General features: G+C 41.4%; 2 protein-coding genes across 2 annotated transcripts; both read left to right on the forward strand.

The window, feature by feature from the left end:
- Positions 1-9059: 9059 nt before the first annotated feature.
- LOC110524557 (GS homeobox 2) lies at positions 9060-10598 on the forward strand. The gene is made up of 2 exons (XM_021604333.2): positions 9060-9432; positions 9746-10598. The coding sequence occupies exons 1-2, from the start codon at positions 9060-9062 to the stop codon at positions 10084-10086; spliced, it is 714 nt and encodes a 237-aa protein (XP_021460008.1). The 3' UTR covers positions 10087-10598.
- Positions 10599-14435: 3837 nt separating this feature from the next.
- Positions 14436-16682, forward strand: LOC110522886 (pancreas/duodenum homeobox protein 1-like). The gene is made up of 2 exons (XM_021601335.2): positions 14436-14930; positions 15159-16682. The coding sequence occupies exons 1-2, from the start codon at positions 14564-14566 to the stop codon at positions 15419-15421; spliced, it is 630 nt and encodes a 209-aa protein (XP_021457010.1). The 5' UTR covers positions 14436-14563; the 3' UTR covers positions 15422-16682.
- Positions 16683-23309: the final 6627 nt, after the last annotated feature.

The following is a 23309-nucleotide window of genomic DNA, read 5'->3' on the forward strand; positions in this document are numbered from 1 at the left end:
GACCATGAAAAGAACATGATCTAACTGCTTTCAGTCCGGAGTAAATTTAGGCCCACTCCTATCCCCCCCTCCCCCCTCTTATTTCAAACACAATGAAGCTGGCCAATTTAAAAAGCTTTGAATGTCTCGTCAATGACTTTGTGAATACATAGGAGAGAGATTTGGAGAGGGAGAGTGAGAGAGAAATAACGAGGGAGGGAGAGGAAAAAGGGGAAAAAAGGGCCAGGGAGCAGAGATAAAAATTCCAAGAGTTGTTTAAGCGTGGGTGGGTTCATTTGCATGACAGCGATGTCTGAATGGGCCTGACCTCTCGGACCGCCCCAGCGCTAGGCCGAGCTGCAGCCTGACGCGCAGGCTTTGACCCAGCTCATCGACTCTGAATGGATACTCTGTCAAAGGGAAGAATCTTGCAGCTCTCAACCGGACCGACGGGACGGCATCTGCCTGACACCCAGCTACCTCACACACAGGTCTAACTCTGTACACTTCACAAATACACACAAGTCTACCTGTATACGAATATACAGGTCTACCTGAAACATACACATGCAACATGTCTCCATCTCACTCAAACTTACAGCCTCAATCTCTCTCACACATTCGCAAGCATTCACTCACGGATGCATGCACACACACACACACAAACGCACACACACACACACACACACACACACACACACACACACACACACACACACACACACAAAGACACAAAGACACAAATAAAATAAACATAAATATCCATTGCAACAGCTCAACAAAATACATACATTTATCTCTCACACACATATACATACACACTGACAGGTGCAGAAAAGCGCTTGCACGTGCAGACACATTAACACGCTTCACTTGACAGCTCTATGATTCACAGCAACAGGCAGGTGAGAGGACATAGAGCGGGTGTAGGGGTGTGGGGGATATAGGCACTGTATGCAGTCTGAATACAAATATCATCCCCCCCCAAACCTCCTTCATGGACACAAACACTTGGAGTTTTGACACTCTGTGCAAACACAAAGCTCAGGCGGCTTAGAAACCCCTCTCCATTTATCAGCCTGGCACAGAGCAGGGAGATGATGCAGCCTCCTGTCCCTGACCTCAGCTCTGTGCCCCTGTCTACTGAAACTAACCCCACAATAGCAGCACTCAATACTGGCACCGACTGGATACAGCTAGTGGTGAACACTATATAAGTGGATTGTTACTGATAAACTGGGGGAAACCTTACTAAATAAAGAATTAAAAGCAATTCAATTCAGGCAAAGTATGCTACAATATTTCCACATATCTTTATTGTATTAGACTACTAAAATTGTATCATAGAGTGTGAGATAATTTCAGCGTGTCTGCCCTACATTCACCCTATTACTACGATAGATGATGGGTTAAAACACTAAAGAATAACTGTCCTTGCCCTCAGATGAGTGTAGACCTACTGTCCTCACTCACAGCCAGGAAAGTGGCTGAGACGGGCCCTCTAGTCGGAACCAGCTAGCCCACTAAAGGAGAGCAGCTCTTTCCCCCGGAGAATTACACCTCCCAAATGCAACGCTCCAGAGCACACAGAGCTGGAAGTGTGATGCAGCTGTGCAAAAGAAACCCAGCCAGTTCATGTGATGTACCAATCTACCTACCGCACAATTAAGCGCCTGTTGTATAATAGGCTCTGCTGGGTTTGTATGCCATCAACCTTGATGTACTCAATCCAACTAGCTTCTACAATACCCTCCCCTACTGTAATATTATTTTCAGGGAATGGAGGTGGGGGGAAACATCAGGGCCTTACGACTTGTTAGTTTAAATTATAATCTGGACCGCAGTATGCTTCTTATCATTGGACATAATCTTTATGTACAGTATTAAGCATATCCTGTTGAAACACTCTAATCCACTAAATTTCCAATGTGTTCACACATTATCCTATACCACTCTGTTTACTCAAAGACTACTTAACAGAACTCAAATAAGATTCAAAGGGGAGCATGGGAACACACAAAGAGCATGTATTAGCTGAAATTCATGTAAACATATAAAACCTCAGATGACTTTAGGAACAATAAGACCTGATGACGTACACACTAAGCTTCTAAAAACGCTTCTAAAGTTTGCAATTCCTACTTTAAAACGTCAGACTTGATTTGCCCTAACGAAAAATGTATCAACTCCTACAAAAAAAATGCCTATTAATTATAATCCACATAATAATGTACAATTCTTGTTGCTGTAGCAAACTGGCTCAAATCAAGATCCTACATCTGTAGCAATTTGATTCTAATAACTGTTTGCTTAATTCGTATAAGCAAAGTATTATGACATAGGAAGGATTCTATCAAGCATTTTTTTGGCAACTATCAGCTGTTAAATCTCACTTTATCTTAAAAGCAGAGAGTACTGTATCTTTTAGACCTCACATTGGGCCATAAAATTAAAATTTTTAAATATGCAAACAGATGTAAATGAATCATTGGAGCTGAGCTTGGCTGATAGTCATCTCTTACAAATAGAGAGAGAATAATTTCCCTCTAAGTTCTACATGGCGAAAAAGCACTTTCTAGATGTAACAGAAGAACTGAGCTTTGTTTTATAAAACAAAGACCATTTCAATTATGTCTGATTGTGCTAGCAGCTCTGTGAAATGAATACAAACGAGCAGTGAAGTGACAACAGCTTTAAGAAAGATACAGACAAAAAAACAAATTGATGCACTCAATTGTTTAAATGAGTACAGTATGGCATAGGCCCAGTGTGGGGCTGGATCTTGACCGCTAACCCCCCTCTCTTCCTCCTATTCTGCTCAGCACATCTTGCTAAGTGTCGCATTAGAATAACACAGTGGATAATAGGTGGAAAAATGCAGACACAATCTCAATTAAGAGATGTGTGACTTTGCCCATCCAGATGGGTGAAGGGTCATTAGGAGACTAGGGATGTATGGCCTCTCCTCTCATTTGCCTCAGATATAGTGGTGTTGCCTGCCTGTGTGAAGGCCTGGGATGTGGTTGAAGGGACATGGTAGCGGACACTAACTGGCAATGATGAACATCAGCGTAACGACAAACACTTCTCTGGATGAGGCTGACATGTTATCCAATCAATAGTTCGTCTGAGGATGGGAAACTGCACTGAAAGAAAAATAAATCAGAAAGATAAATTATTTATTTAGAAAGAAATAAAACTTCCTCCTCATCAAAGCCTATTGTGTCAATTTGCTAAACATCACAAGAGCCTGAATCACCAGAGCATTCGCCTGCCCTTTAAAACATCCTCTAAATCCCAGTAATGGGCGTTCTATTCACTACGATATGCGATGGAAACCTGTATTTAGCTGACAGTGCACGGGCCACACATTGAAATATCTAGAACATTTGACATATTATCATCAATCATTTTGTGCTAATCCTTTGTCTTTTTATTTGTACAATCCCCCAGCATAACAACTGACTGATAATGAAGGAAACCTTTGTTTATGACAGGACTAAATGATTGACAGGTGTAGGATGCTATAAAAGGTGTAAGAGTGAAGGCTTCCATCAGCTGGCTATAGGCTTTTCCTGAGCCCACAGGAGCAGATTGTACCCCATGCCTATTCAGCCGAGGCCTGGTGACAAAAGACATGGCCTGGCCAAACATTCCAGACTGCTTCCGCTCCAGCACACAAGCTCAATCCTAGGGATTTCCCCTTTCAGAAGCAGAAAACGGTTACAATATCACCTCTTTTATGTTCTGGGAGAGATGGGTGGGGTAACTAGATGGATAGGAGAGCCTTCACTCACTCTGGGATACATTTCCTGGTTCAAAGCCAAGCAGGAAGTCAGAATCATCCTCTTGTTGTGGGGCAGGTGCTTGACAAGAGGGTGAATGGCTGAGAACCTGTAAGGATGAAATTCAGACATGCATCTATGTTGAACTTGTGAACAACCCACTGTAGAATACTCCAAGCATGCCGAGCATCAATAATACCATCCCACTGTATAGGCCAAGAAATTGTCATGACTATAAATAATAGAGAAAATTAAAACTGATCATCACTGCTATAAATTAATACATTGATTGTTCCACTATTATTTTTGCTCTCCATGGATGGAAAGATAAAGGTTGTCTCTATTACACAAATTGTGCATATTCTGTGATTGTGTGTTTTGCTGGCGGGAAATAGTGGAGACCACGATTTAAAATGAAATGTTTGGTGTATGGTGTACAGAGGCAGGCTTCAACAATGTAGCTGTTATGGTAAAAGACCACCCATTAAAAAACAGGGTCTTGATGTCCAGAGTGACCAGTAAGAGAGTGCATGTCCCCAATAATAAGTTCCCAAATGCAGACAACAATAACCATTAACAGCAACAGTGATGACAGAACAGAGAAGCATCACAGGGCAACGTCTGAAACATCTTCTGAGCAAAAGGAGGATGAATATTCAGGTCTTTTCTTTGGCAACTCAAGCAAGAGGAGATTGCTATAAGGGCTATTTTATTTTCTGTAGATCGTTTTGGCTCAGTAATGACTATTTGCTTAGTCTTTTAGAAGGAAGAGACGAGGCAGAGAGGGGGACTGGGCCCTAATAAGGGGAAGAGAGGAGGCAACCATCGGTTGGTATTTATCTCGTTTTCTAGACTCTCCTTAATTGAGCATGGTATTGAAACGCAGACATATTTCTGTGTTTGTTTGTGTGGACGTCCAGACACTTCTTGCCTGACGGACACACTTCAGTCTCGAGTGTCTCGGCTAAGCAGCTTGGTGAGAGCTAGAAACGTTGCTTTAATTAGTGGGAGCCAAGCGCATCTCTTCGGTCGACAAAGAGGGCCTGTAAGTGGCTTGGTTCACAAGGCTCACCCAGTGTTGTGGGTGTCACTGTCCTGAGGAGGATTGCCTGGAATGGTGTTTTCTATTTAAACGTAGGGTAAAACAGTGAATAAAGCCTTATATCACCTATTAGAAATGGTTTGCCAGAGTAGGCCTACTAAGTTCCAGGTTTAACAATTCTGAATGAGGAGCAAAACCCTTATTTTGTTATTCAATCAAGTGTATTTATAAAGCGCTTTTTACATCAGCCTATGTCACTAAGTGCTATACAGAAACACAGCCTAAAACGCCAAACAGCAAGAAATGCAGATGTAAAATTGTTATTCAGGGTTTAGTTCCACATTTAATGTTTATCTGATGTTCTGTGCACAGAAATATCCCAAATTCTCTCTCATAGCATGAACTGATGGATGGTTTGATGCACTTAAAGAAAACGTTTTTATTTCTAACTCATTTTTGTATAGAGATCAAATTATTAATTGAGATATAAATTAGATTCCACACTGAGTGGGACCATGACTCCTGCAGAATCCTATTCAACTTCTCCTACTGGCTCTTTCTCTCACTCTCTCTTTTCACTGAAACCCATGAGATGGAGAGTAGCCACTGCAGCTGCTATTCACATGAACGAGATAATTGTAAATGAAAAGTCACTGCGTGGCATTATGTTGTCTGCAGGATCATTGTTCATTTTTCCATCACCATTGAAAACTATATTGAGAACCCGAGTGTTTCTATTCAGTTTTGGTATTCAGGATCTGTTGCCTGGTTACTAATAAAGGAGGAAATCACCCACTGTATTGGCCAAGATGGGCCGCAAGCCGGCCCTGTGCAACAATGCAACTTTTGTAAAAAGGCGTTGATACAACAAGTTAATGACGCTTGTTCAACAAAACATTAATGGACTTCTTCACGGTATAATATGGACTGTGAATGAGAGGGGGCTGCCTCAGCAAAGCACATTAACACGTTTGTGTGTTTTTGTTTCTGAGAAACTCAAAGCAGTGCCCCCCCCCCCCCTCCCCTCCCACCCCACCACACCATAAGATAAGAACATTATTGTCAGAATAGAAACCCGTGGCATATGGTTCTTATGGTATCCCTAATAACTAACAGCCTAACAGTTTGTTGATCACAAACAAGCAAAGGCCTGGTTTATCTTCCCACTAACAAGGAAAATATCAACAGCTAATATGTGGAGGATTAAGCAGTGTGCATTAATTCCTAAAGTGTGATTTATTACTAATTTGATCTTCATTATAATTAATGGGCACATGATTAATTGCCACATCAACATGACTTGAATAGGGCTGAATGGAGTAACTGCTGAATGATTATATCGTTTGCACACAACATGGGAGAGGGAACTCATTGCAGTGGGGCCCTCTGAGCTTTATGGATTTCTGACATTCTTTCAAACTCAGACGTTTCGTTTTTAAGGGGGTGATTTGGTAACGGTCCCATTTGCTGCAGCCGCTTTTTAACTGAAGCGGACAAAGCTGTAGTCCTGTCACCCCAAGCAGAATAAAAATAATCAAAGGATTTTTACCTTAAATGGACTAATTTTCTTCTTGAATTATGAAAGTAATGGCTAGGTAACAGCCTGTGCTCTGTACCCGACGGCTTAATGCCTGCTAAACCCTTCCACGTGGCTCGACTGGTCGTGGCAATTAGAGCTCATTATAGCCTCATAAAGGATCTCATTTGTGGGATTACTTAATAGACAATGAAATTTTATCGTGCAGAATTATGGAAAAATAATATTGGAGCTAGGATAGTGTGATGAGGGCGCGCGCCACACATCATTCCGCCTGGTTTGTCCTCTCTCTCTCTCTCTCTTTCTCTCTGGAAACTGTTCACTGTTCTCCGTACCACAACAACCCATTGCGCTTCTCATGTCATACACCGTGTTCACTTTATTATAGCAATTACAGTCTGCGTGACAGACGTGTTTGTTTTCTGTAATGTATACCTGTATTAAGTCATATTCTAATTCGTTTAAAGATGCCAATTAAAATCGTATGAGCACTGGTCACCCACTGGTTGCTTCCCCAAATTAAGCAGACAACGAATTGACCATGTTCCCCTCTCTTATACGGCTAATTTACACGTAGAGCAAACAGTTGTAAACCCCACAAAAATGTAATTGTATGATCTTGGATATATGGGCCTAGTTTCATTGGAAAATGTATAGACAACGTAGTGCGGTTTATAGTCCAGTTTTACCTCAATATTGCAATCCTTAAACTGAACTCTTGTATGCATACTTGTCCTTTGCTCAAGAGACTGAATGGATGTTTACGCTTGTAATATTTGCACAATTAAACTTCGGAAACCGCGCACGCCGCTCGCTTCCATGCGCTCTGTCTGGAGGTTCGAGGCGTTAGTCCGCAGATGAAAGTAGAAGGTAAACCCACTGGTGACCCGCCTGGAGATCAAACTCGCTAATTATTGTCACAAGATAAGGGATTAATGCATTTCTGAAATAGCTGCCTGTTTACCCGGCAGAAACCCAGCGTAATGAACACTTTCTAATTTAATTCTAATCGCTATCAAATAGTCACAACCCAGACAGAGGCATTCATAATTCTTTAATTGCTGGACCTGAAATCTTTACCAAAGGAACGCATCCAGGGTATGATTAAACTGCAATTATATTTAGTCCAGGTAGTCACGAGATTTACAATTCAAATCGCATTTCCACAAATAAACTCAGAAAAGTAGATTGACTCTCATTGTCACAATATACAAGGCTTGGGCCATACAATTATGTCAATTATAAAGTAATTATCTAAGCATAGTTTTCAAAATAATTGGGATTTAAAACAAAACGAATAACCAACTGGAGGCATTACGCTGGTTTGAATCCCTGCTAATAGAGAGCTCATTGTTTAGGCCAACAGTGTTATGGGCGATCAAGTCTGGTAACAAACAGTACAGGAATCATCACCCATAGGCTACCCAAGGCAACTGCTCACATTGTAGATAATGCATGTGTTTTGTATGTGAGTTTGCTGAGAGCTACAGTATATTCAGAGGCTGGAGATTAATTGATATGAAATTAGAGGTTGGTATGGGGCATGGGGCTTTTCAACTCCAATAGGCTATTGCAGATGTTTATGATCAATTTTAGCTATAGAGGCCTACTGTTATATGAATATTTGTAGCCTATCGGTCAAAGTTCACATTTGAATCGATCATGAACAGGTGTACAGACAATTTTTGGGACAATTCAATGTTACGTCTGAATTGACCATATACACTGACTGTACAAAACATTAAGGACACCTGCTCTTTCCACGACACAGACTGACCAGGTGAATCCAGGTGAAAGCTATATGATCCCTTATTGGTGTCACTTGTTATATCTATTTCAATCAGTGTAGATGAAGGAGCGAAGACCGGTTAAAGAAGGATTTTTAAGCCTTGAGACAATTGAGTCATGGATTGTGTACGTGTGACATTCAGAAGATGAATGGGCAAGACAAAAGGTTCAAGTGTCTTTTAAGGAAGTATCGTAGTAGGTGCCAGGCGCACTGGTTTGTGTCAAGAACGGCAAAGCTGCTGAGTTTTTCACTCTTAACAGTTTTCCATGTGTATTAACAATGGTCCACCACACAAAGGACATCCAGCCAACTTGACACAACTGTGGTAAGCATTGGAGTCAACATGGGCCAGAATCCTTATCGAACACTTCGATACCTTGGAGACTCCATCGCCCGACCAATTTAGGCTGTTTGTTCTGTTGCTATTCCTTAATCAATGAAACCGTTTAAATTAATTTAAAATCGGATTGTTGTTTAGATAAAATATGGATTTTTATATTTGAAATATTATTTTCTTCATCAAATTACATTACGGCACAGAAACAATATATTGCTTGAGATGTGGGCACTATTGTCTCAGGTAGCTGATGATGCTATAGATAAACTTTGATAACTACTCATATTATGTTTTTTTGAGTGACTTGTTATTAACACGACTTTTCACTATATTGGGGGTAAAACGAGCGAATGTGGAGATTTTGATTGGAAGTTCTCTGAGAAATCACGTGGTTTGAGCCACTTGCAGTATACTGAAGCCCTGGGAGCCGGCTGCGCACGTGGGTGACGCTAGGGCCAGCCCTCTCCGGGGTCCCTTTTGTTTAACCATCAAACATAAGGACCTTCCGAGATCCTGAGGGCTTCAGATGAGAAACGGTCAACATCTTGTGCAAGCACCAATACTGACTGACCGCTTATCGTTCTGCAGCCATGTCTAGATCCTTTTATGTCGACTCTTTGATTATTAAGGACACCGTGCGACCCGCACCTCTAAACGAGCATCCCGGACAAGACTTCTTCATCCCCATCAGCATGCATTCGCCCACCATGATGACGGTCAACGCGCCGGTGTGCCCATCCAGGAAGACCGGCACTTTCTGCGTCTGCCCGGTTTGCGTCACGTCCCATCTCCACTCTCCCCGCAGCGGCATTTCGATGCTGAAGAGTCAGTTCCCGGGAGCGGAGCCCCAATATTGTCAGAGGATATCACACCACCAACAGTCTCCGGCGCTGGGACACGCACCTGTCTGCACGCCTACGTACAGCGTCACTGACCCCAGGAGGTACCACTGTCTCTCCATAGGTAAGAATATGTTGTGCATATCTGCATATCTGCAATTCAACGCAATGTAACAACCTGTCAATTAAAACTTTGAAATTAGAGCAACATATCATAATTGCACCACATATATTATGCGTAATTTAATAGACTAGTACGAAATAACAAATACGAAATAACAAACATTATAATGTTTGTTATTTCGTATTAGTCTATCCAATTACGCGCAATTACACACAGTACAACCAATGCCATTTATTGCATAAAGTATGTAGTGCACTGTTAGAACTGTGAATAGAACAATGATGTGGCTAAATCGTTGTGCTGTCTCCATCAGCCGCCTCTGAGAGCAATCACATCCAGAATGGCAAAAGGATGCGTACGGCTTTCACCAGCACGCAACTATTGGAACTGGAGAGAGAGTTCTCCTCCAACATGTATCTATCCCGGCTCAGAAGAATCGAAATTGCGACGTATCTGAACCTCTCGGAGAAGCAGGTGAAAATCTGGTTCCAGAACCGGAGGGTGAAACACAAGAAGGAGGGCAAGGGCACACAGAGGAGCGCGCACAGCGGTTGCAAGTGCGCAAGTGGTCACACGGACTACCCGAGGTCTGAGGACGAGGAATCTTTATCCCCTGCATCAGCGTCAGAGGAGAAAGAGATCTCCCCAATCTGAGGCCATCTCACACTATACATACTTCCATTACACTACTGGCATAGTCTACCCTTGTTCAACACGGATTCAGCAATACCAGACGACCTCATGGCCATGATATGCTACTTCCAGTCTGAGAAGAACTATTGGGAATATATTTGGTTCCCTCTGGTTAAATCGTGTAGGCTTATTTGTCATTCGTTTTATGTTAACTGTCAAATATGAACAAATTGTGAATACATGTTTTATTTGTTAAAACATTTAGAAACATAAATGTAATGTTAAATCATTCAGGGTTCAACCAACGTCAAAGTTGTACATCCTCAGTAGTTGTCATACAATGCTTGGTATCTTTCCTCTTCCATGTGATTAGATAAATATCATATTTATCCGATGTGGCTATGACAGCCGTTGATCTACTCTGTTTCACATCTGATTTATCCACGTGAATTTGTATGTGCTTAGTAGACTATTATGTAAATAATATGTATATTTGTATTTATTTTAATAAAACTTTGGTGAGTTGTATCTCAGACAAAAATGGACGTGCTATGTTTTTTGACCGGTTGGCAGGTGTATCTTTGATTCGGCCCTTAAAGGCTATTGTTAGAGCTTTTGTGTTTGAATGATATAATTGTCAAGAAATCAACGTTGAGTCTGTATTTTGAATAAATAGTCAATTTAATATAATAATTGCACGAATTTTCTCATGAGACCATTTCAAGGGACACATTAATGTCATCATATGCAGGTGATCAGAGACACTAATATAAACAGTATTAGATTTACATCCACGTTCACCTTCATTTACAGCCAAATGCATGTACTGTACTCTTTTTAAGATGATCAAGAATAGATTGATAGTTTTATAAATCTTGACATTTTCTGTCTGTTCTTAGAGCTGGTTTTGGCAGTGCCCTGCTCGGGTTAACCATGTTACATGTTATATTGAGTCCCTCTCTGATTAGGTAACAGGTTGATAAAAGATATCATCAAGGAGTGCATTACCTGTTAATGAACTATACTGGCACTTAATTAAAGAGTTAAGTTGATGTTGTCTATACTTAACAACTCTCTGACTCTCTCTCTCTCTCTCTCTCTCACACACGCACACACTCCCATCCCCCCAATCATAAGCAGAAAAGAAAAACAGTCCGAATATAAAAGCTGTGGCCTATGGTTCCTATGGTATCCCTAATGGCTAAAAGGGTCTCGATTTGATTTGATTTGACACACGCACACACTCCCATCCCCCCAATCATAAGCAGAAAAGAAAAACAGTCCGAATATAAAAGCTGTGGCCTATGGTTCCTATGGTATCCCTAATGGCTAAAAGCATAACTTTAGGGGTCAGTTTTAGATTATTATATTAGAGCTGAGTTTCAGTTGAATTATTGCCAATTTATTCTCTGGTGCATTTAAAAAACAGTATTTACATGTTAGTATATTCGTATAGCCTGACAATAGCCAAAATGGGTAATTATTAAAAGTTATAACACATTATAGCATTAGAGAAAAACGAACATGTAGCCTAACCTATACTGACCATATTTAAACTCAGACTCGAATAAAAGACTCGAATAAAAAAAATGGTGTTCTGAAATGAAATAGAGCCTAATCATGTTTTATATGTCAATTTGTTTTAAGTAGCCTACATTAGTTATTATAATGATGATGCTATTATTATTAGTAGTAGTAGTATTGTTCTTTTTTATTAACACCCTCATTATTATGACGTTATTATTGATACCTGGACTTTATTTAGAGGCTATATGAAGTACTAGGCCCATAATGTATCCTGCCCACAAAGACCTATCGGATTAAGCCCAGGGCTAAACCGGGGTAATAGCCTCGATCATCCATGTTATGTTCGCTTTTGAAGAGATTTTGCTTGTCCAAAATGAGTTTAATTGCAGTTTCAGTCCCACGTTGGCTGATTATGCTGCAATTCCTTCGAAACCACAGAACAAGGATATATAGAACTGGGCAAAGGCTTTGACAGGTTAGATTGTCCTGTCTTGGGACTCGCATTTAGCAGTGGACCCCCGACGGCTGCAGACTCTGGGGGCTTTGAAGAGACAGCTACAGGGTTCCTCTGAGCGCGAGAGAACGATTTAGTCACTGTTTCATTAAGCACTAGTTGAACCTTTCAACTTATGGTAAATTGAGGGGGCATGCTGAAATAGAATGACTGCGTAAGAAGGGCGATAGGAAATTAGCTAACGGTTAATTTAACTCGTTTCAGTCGGAGTTTGGGATACATTCCTAATTGAGAGGGGAAGCAGGTGAAGTTTTGGTCCCACGCAGGCCCATTCAGACCGGGAATAAATGGTCTCTTTTCACATCCCGCTGGTGATCATATATTATTGAGCGAAAGCCACCTAATGAATATATATTGAAGTTCCTATTAATCAAATTAGATTTTACCCCTCGCAGGTGTGAAAGTGAAAGACCACCGGCCCATTAAAACCGATTGACAATGAAGCTAACTGCAGTTTTGGGAAAGTCTCCCCCTTTTCAGACCGATGGGCCCTGACCTCGAACTGTCAGTACGCTATAATAGCCTGAAGCTCATGTGTATTATACCTTCAGGCCATGACAAGACTAGCTGGAGAGACAAAGTAAACTCTCAAAAACACTATCATAGTAGGCGTGTAAGGACAGTCGCGTTTTTGGCTAAAATCAGAAGAAAAGCAATAGCATGAAGCAGTTGCCCCAATTCGTGTGGCATGACTTTCATACTTTTAATTTGCATGGTCGATTTATAAAATGCCTTAATAGAAAAATAATGCAATTATAGGTCTAAAGTCTAAACCGTAACTCAGCCCAAAATATTGTGGAATGTAAAATTGAGACATTGTTACTTTGGATGAGGTATGAGGCCTGTTCAAATACAATAGCCACCAAAACCAGCACTCCAAAGACGATATAATTACTATTGAAAATGTGGCAATTACGCATTACAAAAGACAATTAATACGACTGCTTTTCACCAGTGTGCAGCTGCTGTCTCGTGTGGAGATATAAGAGCAAACTCAAGTGTCAATGAGAAAAGGAGAGAAAAAGTTTTGTCTTGGCCTGCGGAGACCTCTGCTTTGGTCATGAATCTGCAAGTACAATTTTGGCCCTCGATAAATGTGACAACCCTCTCTTCTGAGTCCAAGTGCTTCGAGTGGCGATGAATCATCCCGCCCTGGTAAAGGCAGGGGTCCAGGAGTGTCCAGTGAGTTGCTTGTTTCAAATGATGATGAAACTGTGAATTCTGGACACGTGCCCCATCAATGCCGTCTTTGGTGACTTAATCTAGTGGGAGCCCGGTCACCACACAATATGTGCCATGAGCTTTTGTCATGCTCTTCAGAATAGGCCTTTTCTAAAATGTCAACCACTTTAAAATCCATTATTTTGTTGGGTTAGAGCGTGCCTCTTAAATCATCAACTGCATTTAGTCGCTGAATTAATGAATATGGCTCTCCGAAACAGAGGACAACGAACAGAATATGACGATATACATCCTTGAAATATACATACATTTCACAAAGCCCAAATTGGACACCCATGCAAGGTAATAATTATATCTTAAACACATTTTTTTTATGGAGAGTAATGTAGGCTTAGCCCAAGTGACTTATGAATAACTATACCACCGCAGTATAGATATGTTATAGGCCAATTATTCGATTCAGTTGTGTCACTATCATAATGGCACGTGTGTGCATGTGTTTGTGTGTGTGTGCTTGAGTGTCTGTGTGTGTGTTTGAGTGTCTGTGTGTGTGTGTTTGTGTGTGTGTTTGAGTGACTGTGTGTGTGTGTTTGTGTGTGTAACAGCATTACTAATCACTGCGCTACTTACATATGTTTCAAGTAGTTCCATAAAAGCAGCCAGTGTTATTTTATCAGCTAAGCCAGAATGACAGCTTTACATATTTACAAAGGAAATAAATTATACACCCATTTGATTACGAAAGGTGGCCGAAGTACATGCCATGCCACAAGTCATATTGAACTCAAGCATTTGAATATGCTTCTGTGTAATTCCACCTGACACAATAGAAACGTTGTGTGCCTCCAAGAATCTGTCCTTGTCGAAATAATATTTATGTAAATATAAATATTATTTCATTCAGTAAATATGGAACATGGTGGGTTTAAGTAACCATAAGCGATTGTAGTGCTCCGAAGTGTGCACCTGTTACCTAAGAAATGGGTTAAAAGATGGAACTTTTCATGTTTCAGGTTAAAGATGAGGATAACGTATGTTTCATGTTCTCTTTTGTTTGTGATTCATTCCCCTCTGGAAATAACAGGTTCAACTTTGCACCAGTGCAAACTTTGGTCAATCTGGCCCATAGCCAGTTATGAGTTGTGTCAGTCACGTGACTAGGGATAGGTATTCACTCATAGGTGCACTCCAAGTTGTGGCCTCACTTGAAGGATATATTGCAGGGACGTACATGGACATCCTGTAAAAATTATCGCTGGGAAAATCTGCTCAATAATGGATACCTCGGATATTTACTATGACGGTGAGCGCTTCCAACAGCAGTCACCGGAAGAGTATGACTATAACCCGCCCTCCTGCCGCTACAGCGGTGACACCGAGCAGGTACGGATCCCCATGCCCCCTTGTGCCTCTGTCGAGCACCGGAGCAAGGGAACTTTACTGCCCTACGATCTACCTCCCTGTCAGTACTCGAGGCCTGTTCAGACACAGACCCAGGAACAGGAATACCTGACAGGTCAGGGTCGTGTACCGAACGACTACCATCTAGGAGACAGCCTAGTGGTGGAGGTAGAGTCCCCGGCACAAGTGCCATTCCCCTGGATGAGGAGCTCCAGAGTTCACTCATACCAATCACTCCCAGGTGAGCAGAATACTTTATAGGTGCAATTTTATAACATACATAGTTGTGACGCGATTTTGTCTGACAGGTAAAATGATTAGATGGAAGAAAAGGTTTCACAAGGCCTCAAAACTTGGCCTAACCTGAAATAAACAAGGTTATAGCATTAGCGTAAAAATGCAAACACAGTCTAGATAGATTAACTGAACAACGACACACTTTTTATATGTATGTATCTTTTAATTTAAGGTGGTTATTCCCAGAACGGGGACGAATACAAGCGGAGCCGCACCGCGTATAGCCGGGCTCAGTTATTGGAGCTGGAGAAGGAGTTCCTCTTTAACAAGTATATATCCAGGCCCCGCAGATATGAACTAGCCACCACACTTAAACTGACAGAGAGACACATCAAAATCTGGTTCCAGAACCGGCGGATGAAGTGGAAAAAAGAAGAAACGAAAAAACGAAGCCCCTCTGACCACCATGAACCGGAGTCTTCCAATAAGGATTGATAACACGTTAGGATAGCAGCATATGACCCTGGGTTTGACATCCAGATTATTTGTTGCACTTGTCTATAAAATGATAGGCCTATATGTGCTTAAACTTTATAGCCTACGTTAGGCCTATGATGTGGCTATAGGGACATTTTACAATTTGAATTTGAGAGCTATTCAATTCTTTGTCTTGTGCGTATATATAATGTTGCTAAATTTGCGAGTAATTCATTTATTTGTCATGTTCATAAACTAACATTTTGTTAAAAATTGCTCAATTTTAAATGACTGAAAATATCTGGAATTTTAATTAAAATGGATAAGAGTATCCATTTACTTCAGAATGTATTGTCTAATTTATTTTAGATACACAATAGTTGCCATTGTTAACAGCCCACTGGAAATGATTTACCTGTTCTCTGCGTTTTAAACGCATGTTAGGATAACAGAGCATACATTCATTAATTGGAGGCCTACACGCAGACTATGTATCAATGAATGACCGTGTTGAATGACTGAAAATATACCAATACGCTAGAACTAGCCAATAATATGATTAAGACATGTCTTACCTTTAGCCTACTTAATATGCAGATTAATTAACAATGCTTATAATTTTCCTCCTTGTTCCACATATAGCCTGTGTGATAGGCTATAACTAACACAAGAGGCATTTTGCCAGCAGAATGGTTGGTCTCATAAGTCTAAAAGGCACCTGCAAAGGGTTTATCTTATGGGCGTCACGACCCGTAATTTGTGGACAAATGATTTATGAGTGGTTAAGATATGATTTCGCTTTACAATTGCAGGCCAACGTTTACAAAACTTTAAGATAACAAAATACCTTTTGAAAATGAGGAACAATGCAAATGGCAACATGTTCTCTTTCAGTTGGTTACCTAACTCAGAGAAAGTAAAAATAAGAAAAAGGGATGATGGCAAATACCCAGAACTAGAATGACTTTTGCCCCCCAGGTTTGAGCAAACAATTAAGTCACTGTGTCATTTCCGCTGGTCGTGCAAATGCAGGTCGCCCGCCCAGCAACACCCATCAACAGACATCAACACAACTGAGCCAGGTGAAGTTAAACCTATAAATTCATATCAGTTATTCAGATCTCTACAGGTTGTGTTCTCTGTCATCTGGGCGAAACTTTTAAGCCAAAGAAAGATGTATACACGATATATTTTCATGTTGTTAGAATACTAAGATAAGGACATTTGTGTTTGCATGGGCTGCAGCCTTTGCTCACTGCGAAACAAATATATACTTAATTTCAACGTCTAGTTTTGATTTACATTTGGTTGAGTTGTCAACTAACGTCAATTCAACATTAAATCAATTTAAAAAATGTCCTCACGTCATTGGAGTTATATTAAAAGTTGGATGAAAAAAATACAAAATTCCCTTATGTTGATGATGTTTTGCAAATCCAATTAGTTTTCCACGTTGAATCAACGTTGTAACATTGATTTATGTTGTTGAAATGACGTGGCAACAACAACTTCGATTCAATCAGTTTTTGCCAAGTTGGGAGACCACGTTTCCGCACACTGGACAGGCTAGAGGGGACAGATAGCCCTATACCATGCATTGACCACTGGGTAGAGCAGGGATAGGCAAATGACAGCCTGCGGCTGCATGCGGACCCCGGCCCTCCTTTTGAAGGCCCTCAGATATCCTTTTAAAAACTGAAAACATTTCTCTCCACCCTATGGCAAAAATGTGTTTTATAGAGTTGCAGGAAATTAGCTTTAAAACTGCAAATTTTCCTCTCAGTCGCATGGAAAAAATGGTATAATTGTATGAAATTTGTTAGAAAATTGCAATATGCACATGTGGGTAGACAGACTCGCAAGCAACGGCGGCACCTCATGATGAGTTCAGATTTTTTGTGGCCCCCACCTTGACCAGAGCTGCCCATCCCTGTAAAACCTTACGTAAAAGCCAAAAGTATGTGGACACCTACTCATCGAACATCTCATTACAAAATCATGGGCATTAATATGGAGTTGGTCCCCCATTTGGTGCTATAACAGCCTTCACTCTTCTGGGAAGGCTTTCCACTAAATGTTGGAACACTGCTACGGGGACTTGCTTCCATTCAGCCACAAGAGCAATAGTGAGGTCAGGCACTGATGTTGGGCGATTAGGCCTAGCTCGTAGTCGGGGTTCCAATTCATCCCAAAGGTGTTTGAGGGGGTTGAGGTCAGGGCATTGTGCAGGGCAGTCAAGTTCTTCCACACAGATCTCAACAAATCATTTCTGTATGGACTTCGCTTTGTGCACTGGGGCATTGTCATGCTGAAACAATAAAGAGCCTTTCCCAAACTGGTGCCACAAAGTTGGAAGCACAGCATTGTCTAGAATTTCATTGTATGCTGTAGCGTTAATAATGTGTGGCCTACCACTTGTTGCTCCTAGATGTTTCCACTTCACAATAACAGCACTTACAGTTGACAGGGGCAGCTCTAGCAGGGATGAAATTTGACGAACTGACATCCTATAGGGTGCCACATTGAAAGTCACTGAGCTCTTCAGTACAGGCCATTCTGCTGCCAATGTTTGTCTGTTGAGATTGCATGGTTGTGTGCTCGATTTTATACACCTGTCAGCAAAGGGGGTGGATGAAATAGCTGAATCCACTCATTTGAAGGGGTGTCCACATACTTTTGTGCATAAAACAATGTTTTTTTCTTCGTATAGCCTATCATGCTGACCAAACCGTGCGCCTGCGTGCTCCATCACGCGCATGTTGATTTTGAACCCCCACACCAGACAATCAGGACACGCAGGTTGAAATTTCAAAACAAACTCTCAACCAATTATATTAATTTGAGGACAGGTCGAAAATAATTGAACATTTATGACAATTTAGCTAGCTAGCTTGCTGTTGCTAATTAATTTGTCCTGGGATATAAACATTGGGTTGTTATTTACCTGAAATCCACAAGGTCCTCTACTCTGACAATTAATCCACAGATGAAACGGGAAAACCAAATTCCTTTCTCATCATCTCTCCTCCTTCCTCAGGCTTCTTTTTTACTTCTTTGGACTTTATATGGTGGTTGGCAACCAACTTTACAGTGCATTACTACAACCGACTGGAATGTGGACGTCAGTTCATCTTTCAATCACCCACGTGGGTATATGCTCCTAAACACCAGTGAGTAGATGGCACGTGGGTATATGCTCCTAAAAACCAATGAGGAGATGGGAGAGGCCAATTGCAGCGCGTTGAGTGTCACAAATAGAACCTATTTCTATTTTAGCACCTAGCCATGCAGAAGCTCGTTGAGACGAGTGAGCAGTGTGGGTGCAATGATTGAATAACATGTATGTGTACATTTATTTTGCAACGCTCGCGTGTGGTCAGCATGTCAGTAATGCAGTCTGTTTGGAACTTGGAGAGCTCTCCTAAACTGCTGTTTAGAAGTCTCACCATGGTGCATTTCTATAGGTTGATTCATTTCCGGTGTTTTACCCATCTACACAGCCAGGCACCCGAGTCTTACGCCTCTATCACATTGATAGCGTCATTGCGTTTTGGTACACCAAAAGTACATACATTTTCAATGGAATGCTGCTATTGAATGTATGCATCAAATTGTATGCATAGAAGGATTGACAGAAATGGTAGCAGAAGGTGAATATTGAACTTTCGTTGCACACATATCCAGATGATGCTATTTACCATTTTGTGCAATGACGCTGTAGGTGTGATCGAGGATTTACGCTATCATTTCTGTTACCATTTCTGTCAAGCATTCTCCGCATACAATTTGATACCCTCCAACAAGAAAAAACTAAAGCAGGAAGTACCAGTGACTCGCTCAATATGCAAGTTGTCAGATGACGCAGATGCTAAGCTACCAGACTTTTTTGCTAGCACAGACTGGAAAATGTTCCAGGATTCATCTGGTCAGTCACCGGCTTCATCAATAAGTGCATCGATGACGTCGTCCCCACAGTGACTGTACAGAAGCCATGGATTACAGGCAACATCAGCACTGAGCTTAAGGGTAGAGCTGCCACTTTCAAGGAGCGTTTATAAGAAATCCCGCTATGCTCTTTGACGAACCATCAAACAGGCAAAGCATTAATACAGGACTAAGATTTAATCTTACTACACCGGCTCTGACACTCTTCAGATGTGGCAGGGCTTGCAAACTATTACAGACTACAAAGGAATCCCCAGACACGAGCTGCCCAGTGACAAGCCTTTCAGATGAGCTAAATTACTTCTATGCGCGCTTCGAGGCAAGCAACACTGAAGCATGAATGAGAGCACCAGCTGTTCTGGATGAATATGTGATCACTCTCTAGATAGTCGATGTGAGTAAGACCTTTAAGCAGGTAAACATTGACAAGGCCGCAGGGCCAGATGGATTACCAGGATGTGTACTCGGAGCATGCCCTGACCAACTGGCAAGTGTATTCCCTGACATTTTTAACCTGTCACTGATCGAGTCTGTAATACCAACATGTTTCAAGCAGACCACCATAGTCCCTGTGCCCAAGAATACCAAAGTAACCTGCCTAAATGACTACTGACCCGTAGCCCTCACGTCTGTAGCCAGGAAGGTCTTTGAATGGCTGGTCATGGCTCACATCAACACCATTATCCCAGAAACCCTAGACCCAGTCAAGCTTGCCCCAACAGATCACGCAATCTCTATTGCACTCCACACTGCCCTTTCCCACCTGAACAAAAGGAAAACCTACGTGAGAATGCTGTTAATTAATTACAGCTCAGTGTTCAACACCATAGTGCCCTCGAAGCTCATCACTAAGCTAAGGACCCTGGGACTGAACACCTCCCTCTGCAACTGGATCCTAGACTTCCTGACGGGCCGCCCCCAGGTAGTAAGGGCAGGCAACAACACATCTGCAACGCTGATCCTTAACACAGGGGCCCCTCAATGATGCGTGCTTAGTCCCCTCCTGTTCTCCCTGTTCACCCACGACTGCGTGGCCAAGCAACGACTCCAACACCATCATTAAGTTTGCCGATGACACAACGGTGCTAGGCCTGATCACCGACAACGATGAGACAGCTTATAGGGAGGAGGTCAGAGACCTGGCAGTGTGGTGCCAGGACAACAACCTCTCCCTCAATGTAATCAAGACAAAGAAGATGATCATGGACTACAGTTATATGGCTGCACCATCGAGAGCATCCTGACTGGTTACATCACAGCTTGGTATGGCAACTGCTCGGGCATCCAGAGGGTAGTGTGTATGGCCCAGTACATCACTGGGGCAAAGCTTCCTGCCATCCTGAATCTCTATACCAGGTGGAGTCAGAGGAAAGCCCTAAAAATTGTCAAAGACTCCAGCCACCTTAGTCATGGACGGTTTTCTCTGCTACTGCACAGGAAGCAGTACCAGAGCTCCAGGTCTAGGTCCAAAAGGCTCCTTAACAGCTTCAACCCACAAGCCATAAAAGCCATATTTGCATTGACCCCCCCCCCCCCTCCCCACTTTATTAACGCTGCTCATACTCGCTGTTTAAAAAAAAAATGTTTTTATCTATGCATAATCACGTTACCCCTACCTACATGGGTCACGGCCTGACCGTAGAGAGCTTTTTATGTCTCTATTTTTGGGTTGGTCAGGGTGTGATTTGGGTGGGCATTCTATGTCCTTTTTCTATGTTTTGTATTTCTTTGTTTTGGCCGGGTAGGGTTCTCTATCAGGAACAGCTGTCTATCGTTGTTTCTGATTGGGAACCATACTTAGGTAGCTTTTTCCCACATGGGTTTTGTGGGTAGTTACTTTCTGTTTAGTGTTTGCACCTTACGGGACTGTTTCGGTTTCTTTATTCTCTTGTTATTTTGTATTAGTGTTCAGTTCAATAAACAAACATGAACACTTACCACGCTGCGCTTTGGTCCGACTACTCTTCCTCATCCGATGACGAAAGCCCTTACAACATGTGCATATTACCTCAATTACCTCGATTAACCTGTACTCGGTACCGGTACCCCCCTTTATATATAGCCTTGTTATTGTTAGTTTATTGTGTTACTTAAAAAAAACAATGTTTGTTTATTTAGTAAACATTTTCTTAACTCTTATTTTTCTTACAACCCAACAATGCAGTTGTAAGTAAGCATTTCACTGTAAGGTCTACACCTGTAGTATTCGGCGCACGTGACAAATCAGTTTGATTTGATTTATTCAATGTATGCACCATACAGAACGCACAACAACTGCCTCTGCAATGCGATTCTGCAAGGCAAATGCAGTTCCATTGGAAATGAATGTACTTCTGGTGTACCATTACGCAATGACTTTGTAGGTGTGATCTAGGCGTTGTCGGGCCATGCTTGGATCTGCTCTCACGGGGCCAAAGCCAGGTCACTGGTACTTTTCAACACTCATTTACATAACAATGACTGTCTGTGAACTTTAACACCTTCTCACAAAGCACGTTTGTTGATTATGCAGAGTTTGTTGATTTTTCTCTTCACAAGTCCTCATTGTCAGCCTTATAGCTATGGAAACACAATTTCCCTAGTATAACACTTGGGTGCACTAGTGTAACAATGTTACAGTAGAAAAGCAGGAACAGTGGCATAACCATAGATAGCCTATTCTAATTCATTTCTATGGGCTTATTATAGGCTACTGAAATTACTTCATTTTGAATGATGCTGGGTTCAAACAATAAACCGGTCTGGGAAAAAACACTGTTTAGGCTCATATATCAAAATTCCTCCAGTTGAAACCATAAACATTTCAATGCCCCCTTGTGGATGTTTGCTTCTAAGTAGAAGTATGTAATTTCCACAGGTCATCTTTTCTTATTGGCAGTCAATAAATGTGGCCATCCTGATCAACATTTCGTAACTGGTCATCACAATTCATGAATTATATTTCTGGATTATTGCTGTAGACTGTAATAGGCCTAATGATGTATTAAGTAATGCTAGGAAATGTGTGTGTGTGTGTGTTTGTTTGTGCACGCGTACATGTGTGCTATATGCATAGTCTATAGTCACTTTCTATACATAGTCACTTTACCCCTACCTACATGTACAAATTACCTCGACTAACCTCTACCCCCGCAAATTGACCCTGTATATAGCCTCGTTATTGTTATGTAATTTTCTTGTGTCACTTTTTTAAAATTAAATAAAAAACTTTAGTTTATTTAGTAAATATTTTCTTAACTCTATTTATTGAACTGCATTGTTGGTTAAGGGCTTGTACGTAAGCATTTCACTGTAAGGTCTACTACACCTGTTGTATTCGATGCACGTGACAAATACAATTTGCTTTGATTTGATTTATACTCAACAGTCACTCTTGGTTGCGCATGTTTAGCCATAGATTACATTCCACTCTGTTTAAAGATGTGCAATGCTGAATTAACGTCAAAATGTAATCATATCACATCCACAAAACGCCATTGTACTTGTTTTACAAGCGCGCAATGCGATAAAAATGAGTTAACACGAGAAACATGGAAAGTGCCTTAGATGAGCCAGTTATCACAAACAACGTCCTCAAAAGCCAGCTTGCATGACCTTTTACAGAGTTGGAAAATGTCTGAAAGAAATTGGCTACACACTAACCTTAATAGGTATACAACTGATTTTGCACCAATGCATTGGAACAGTTTTTTTATAGCCCTCTGTATGTCGAGGCATACTACAAATCACAATTCCAATTTTTTAAAAAACTTTAAGTAAATAAGCGTACTATTTTAATGGACTGGCGTTATGAATGTGTTGTTGTAGAGGGTAAAATAAGAGGAGAGCCTTCAGTAAGGAACTCTACCAGTTTGAGGCACTAAAATTAGATTTTTTTTTGTTTGGAGAACAAGGTACAGTGAAGTGTTCTTTTGCGCGCTTCGGCTGAGGGAACATGTGGAAGTCATCGCGCTGAGCGGCT

Source organism: Oncorhynchus mykiss, chromosome 5, assembly GCF_013265735.2.
Source record: "Oncorhynchus mykiss isolate Arlee chromosome 5, USDA_OmykA_1.1, whole genome shotgun sequence".
Taxonomy (NCBI): Eukaryota; Metazoa; Chordata; class Actinopteri; order Salmoniformes; family Salmonidae; genus Oncorhynchus; species Oncorhynchus mykiss.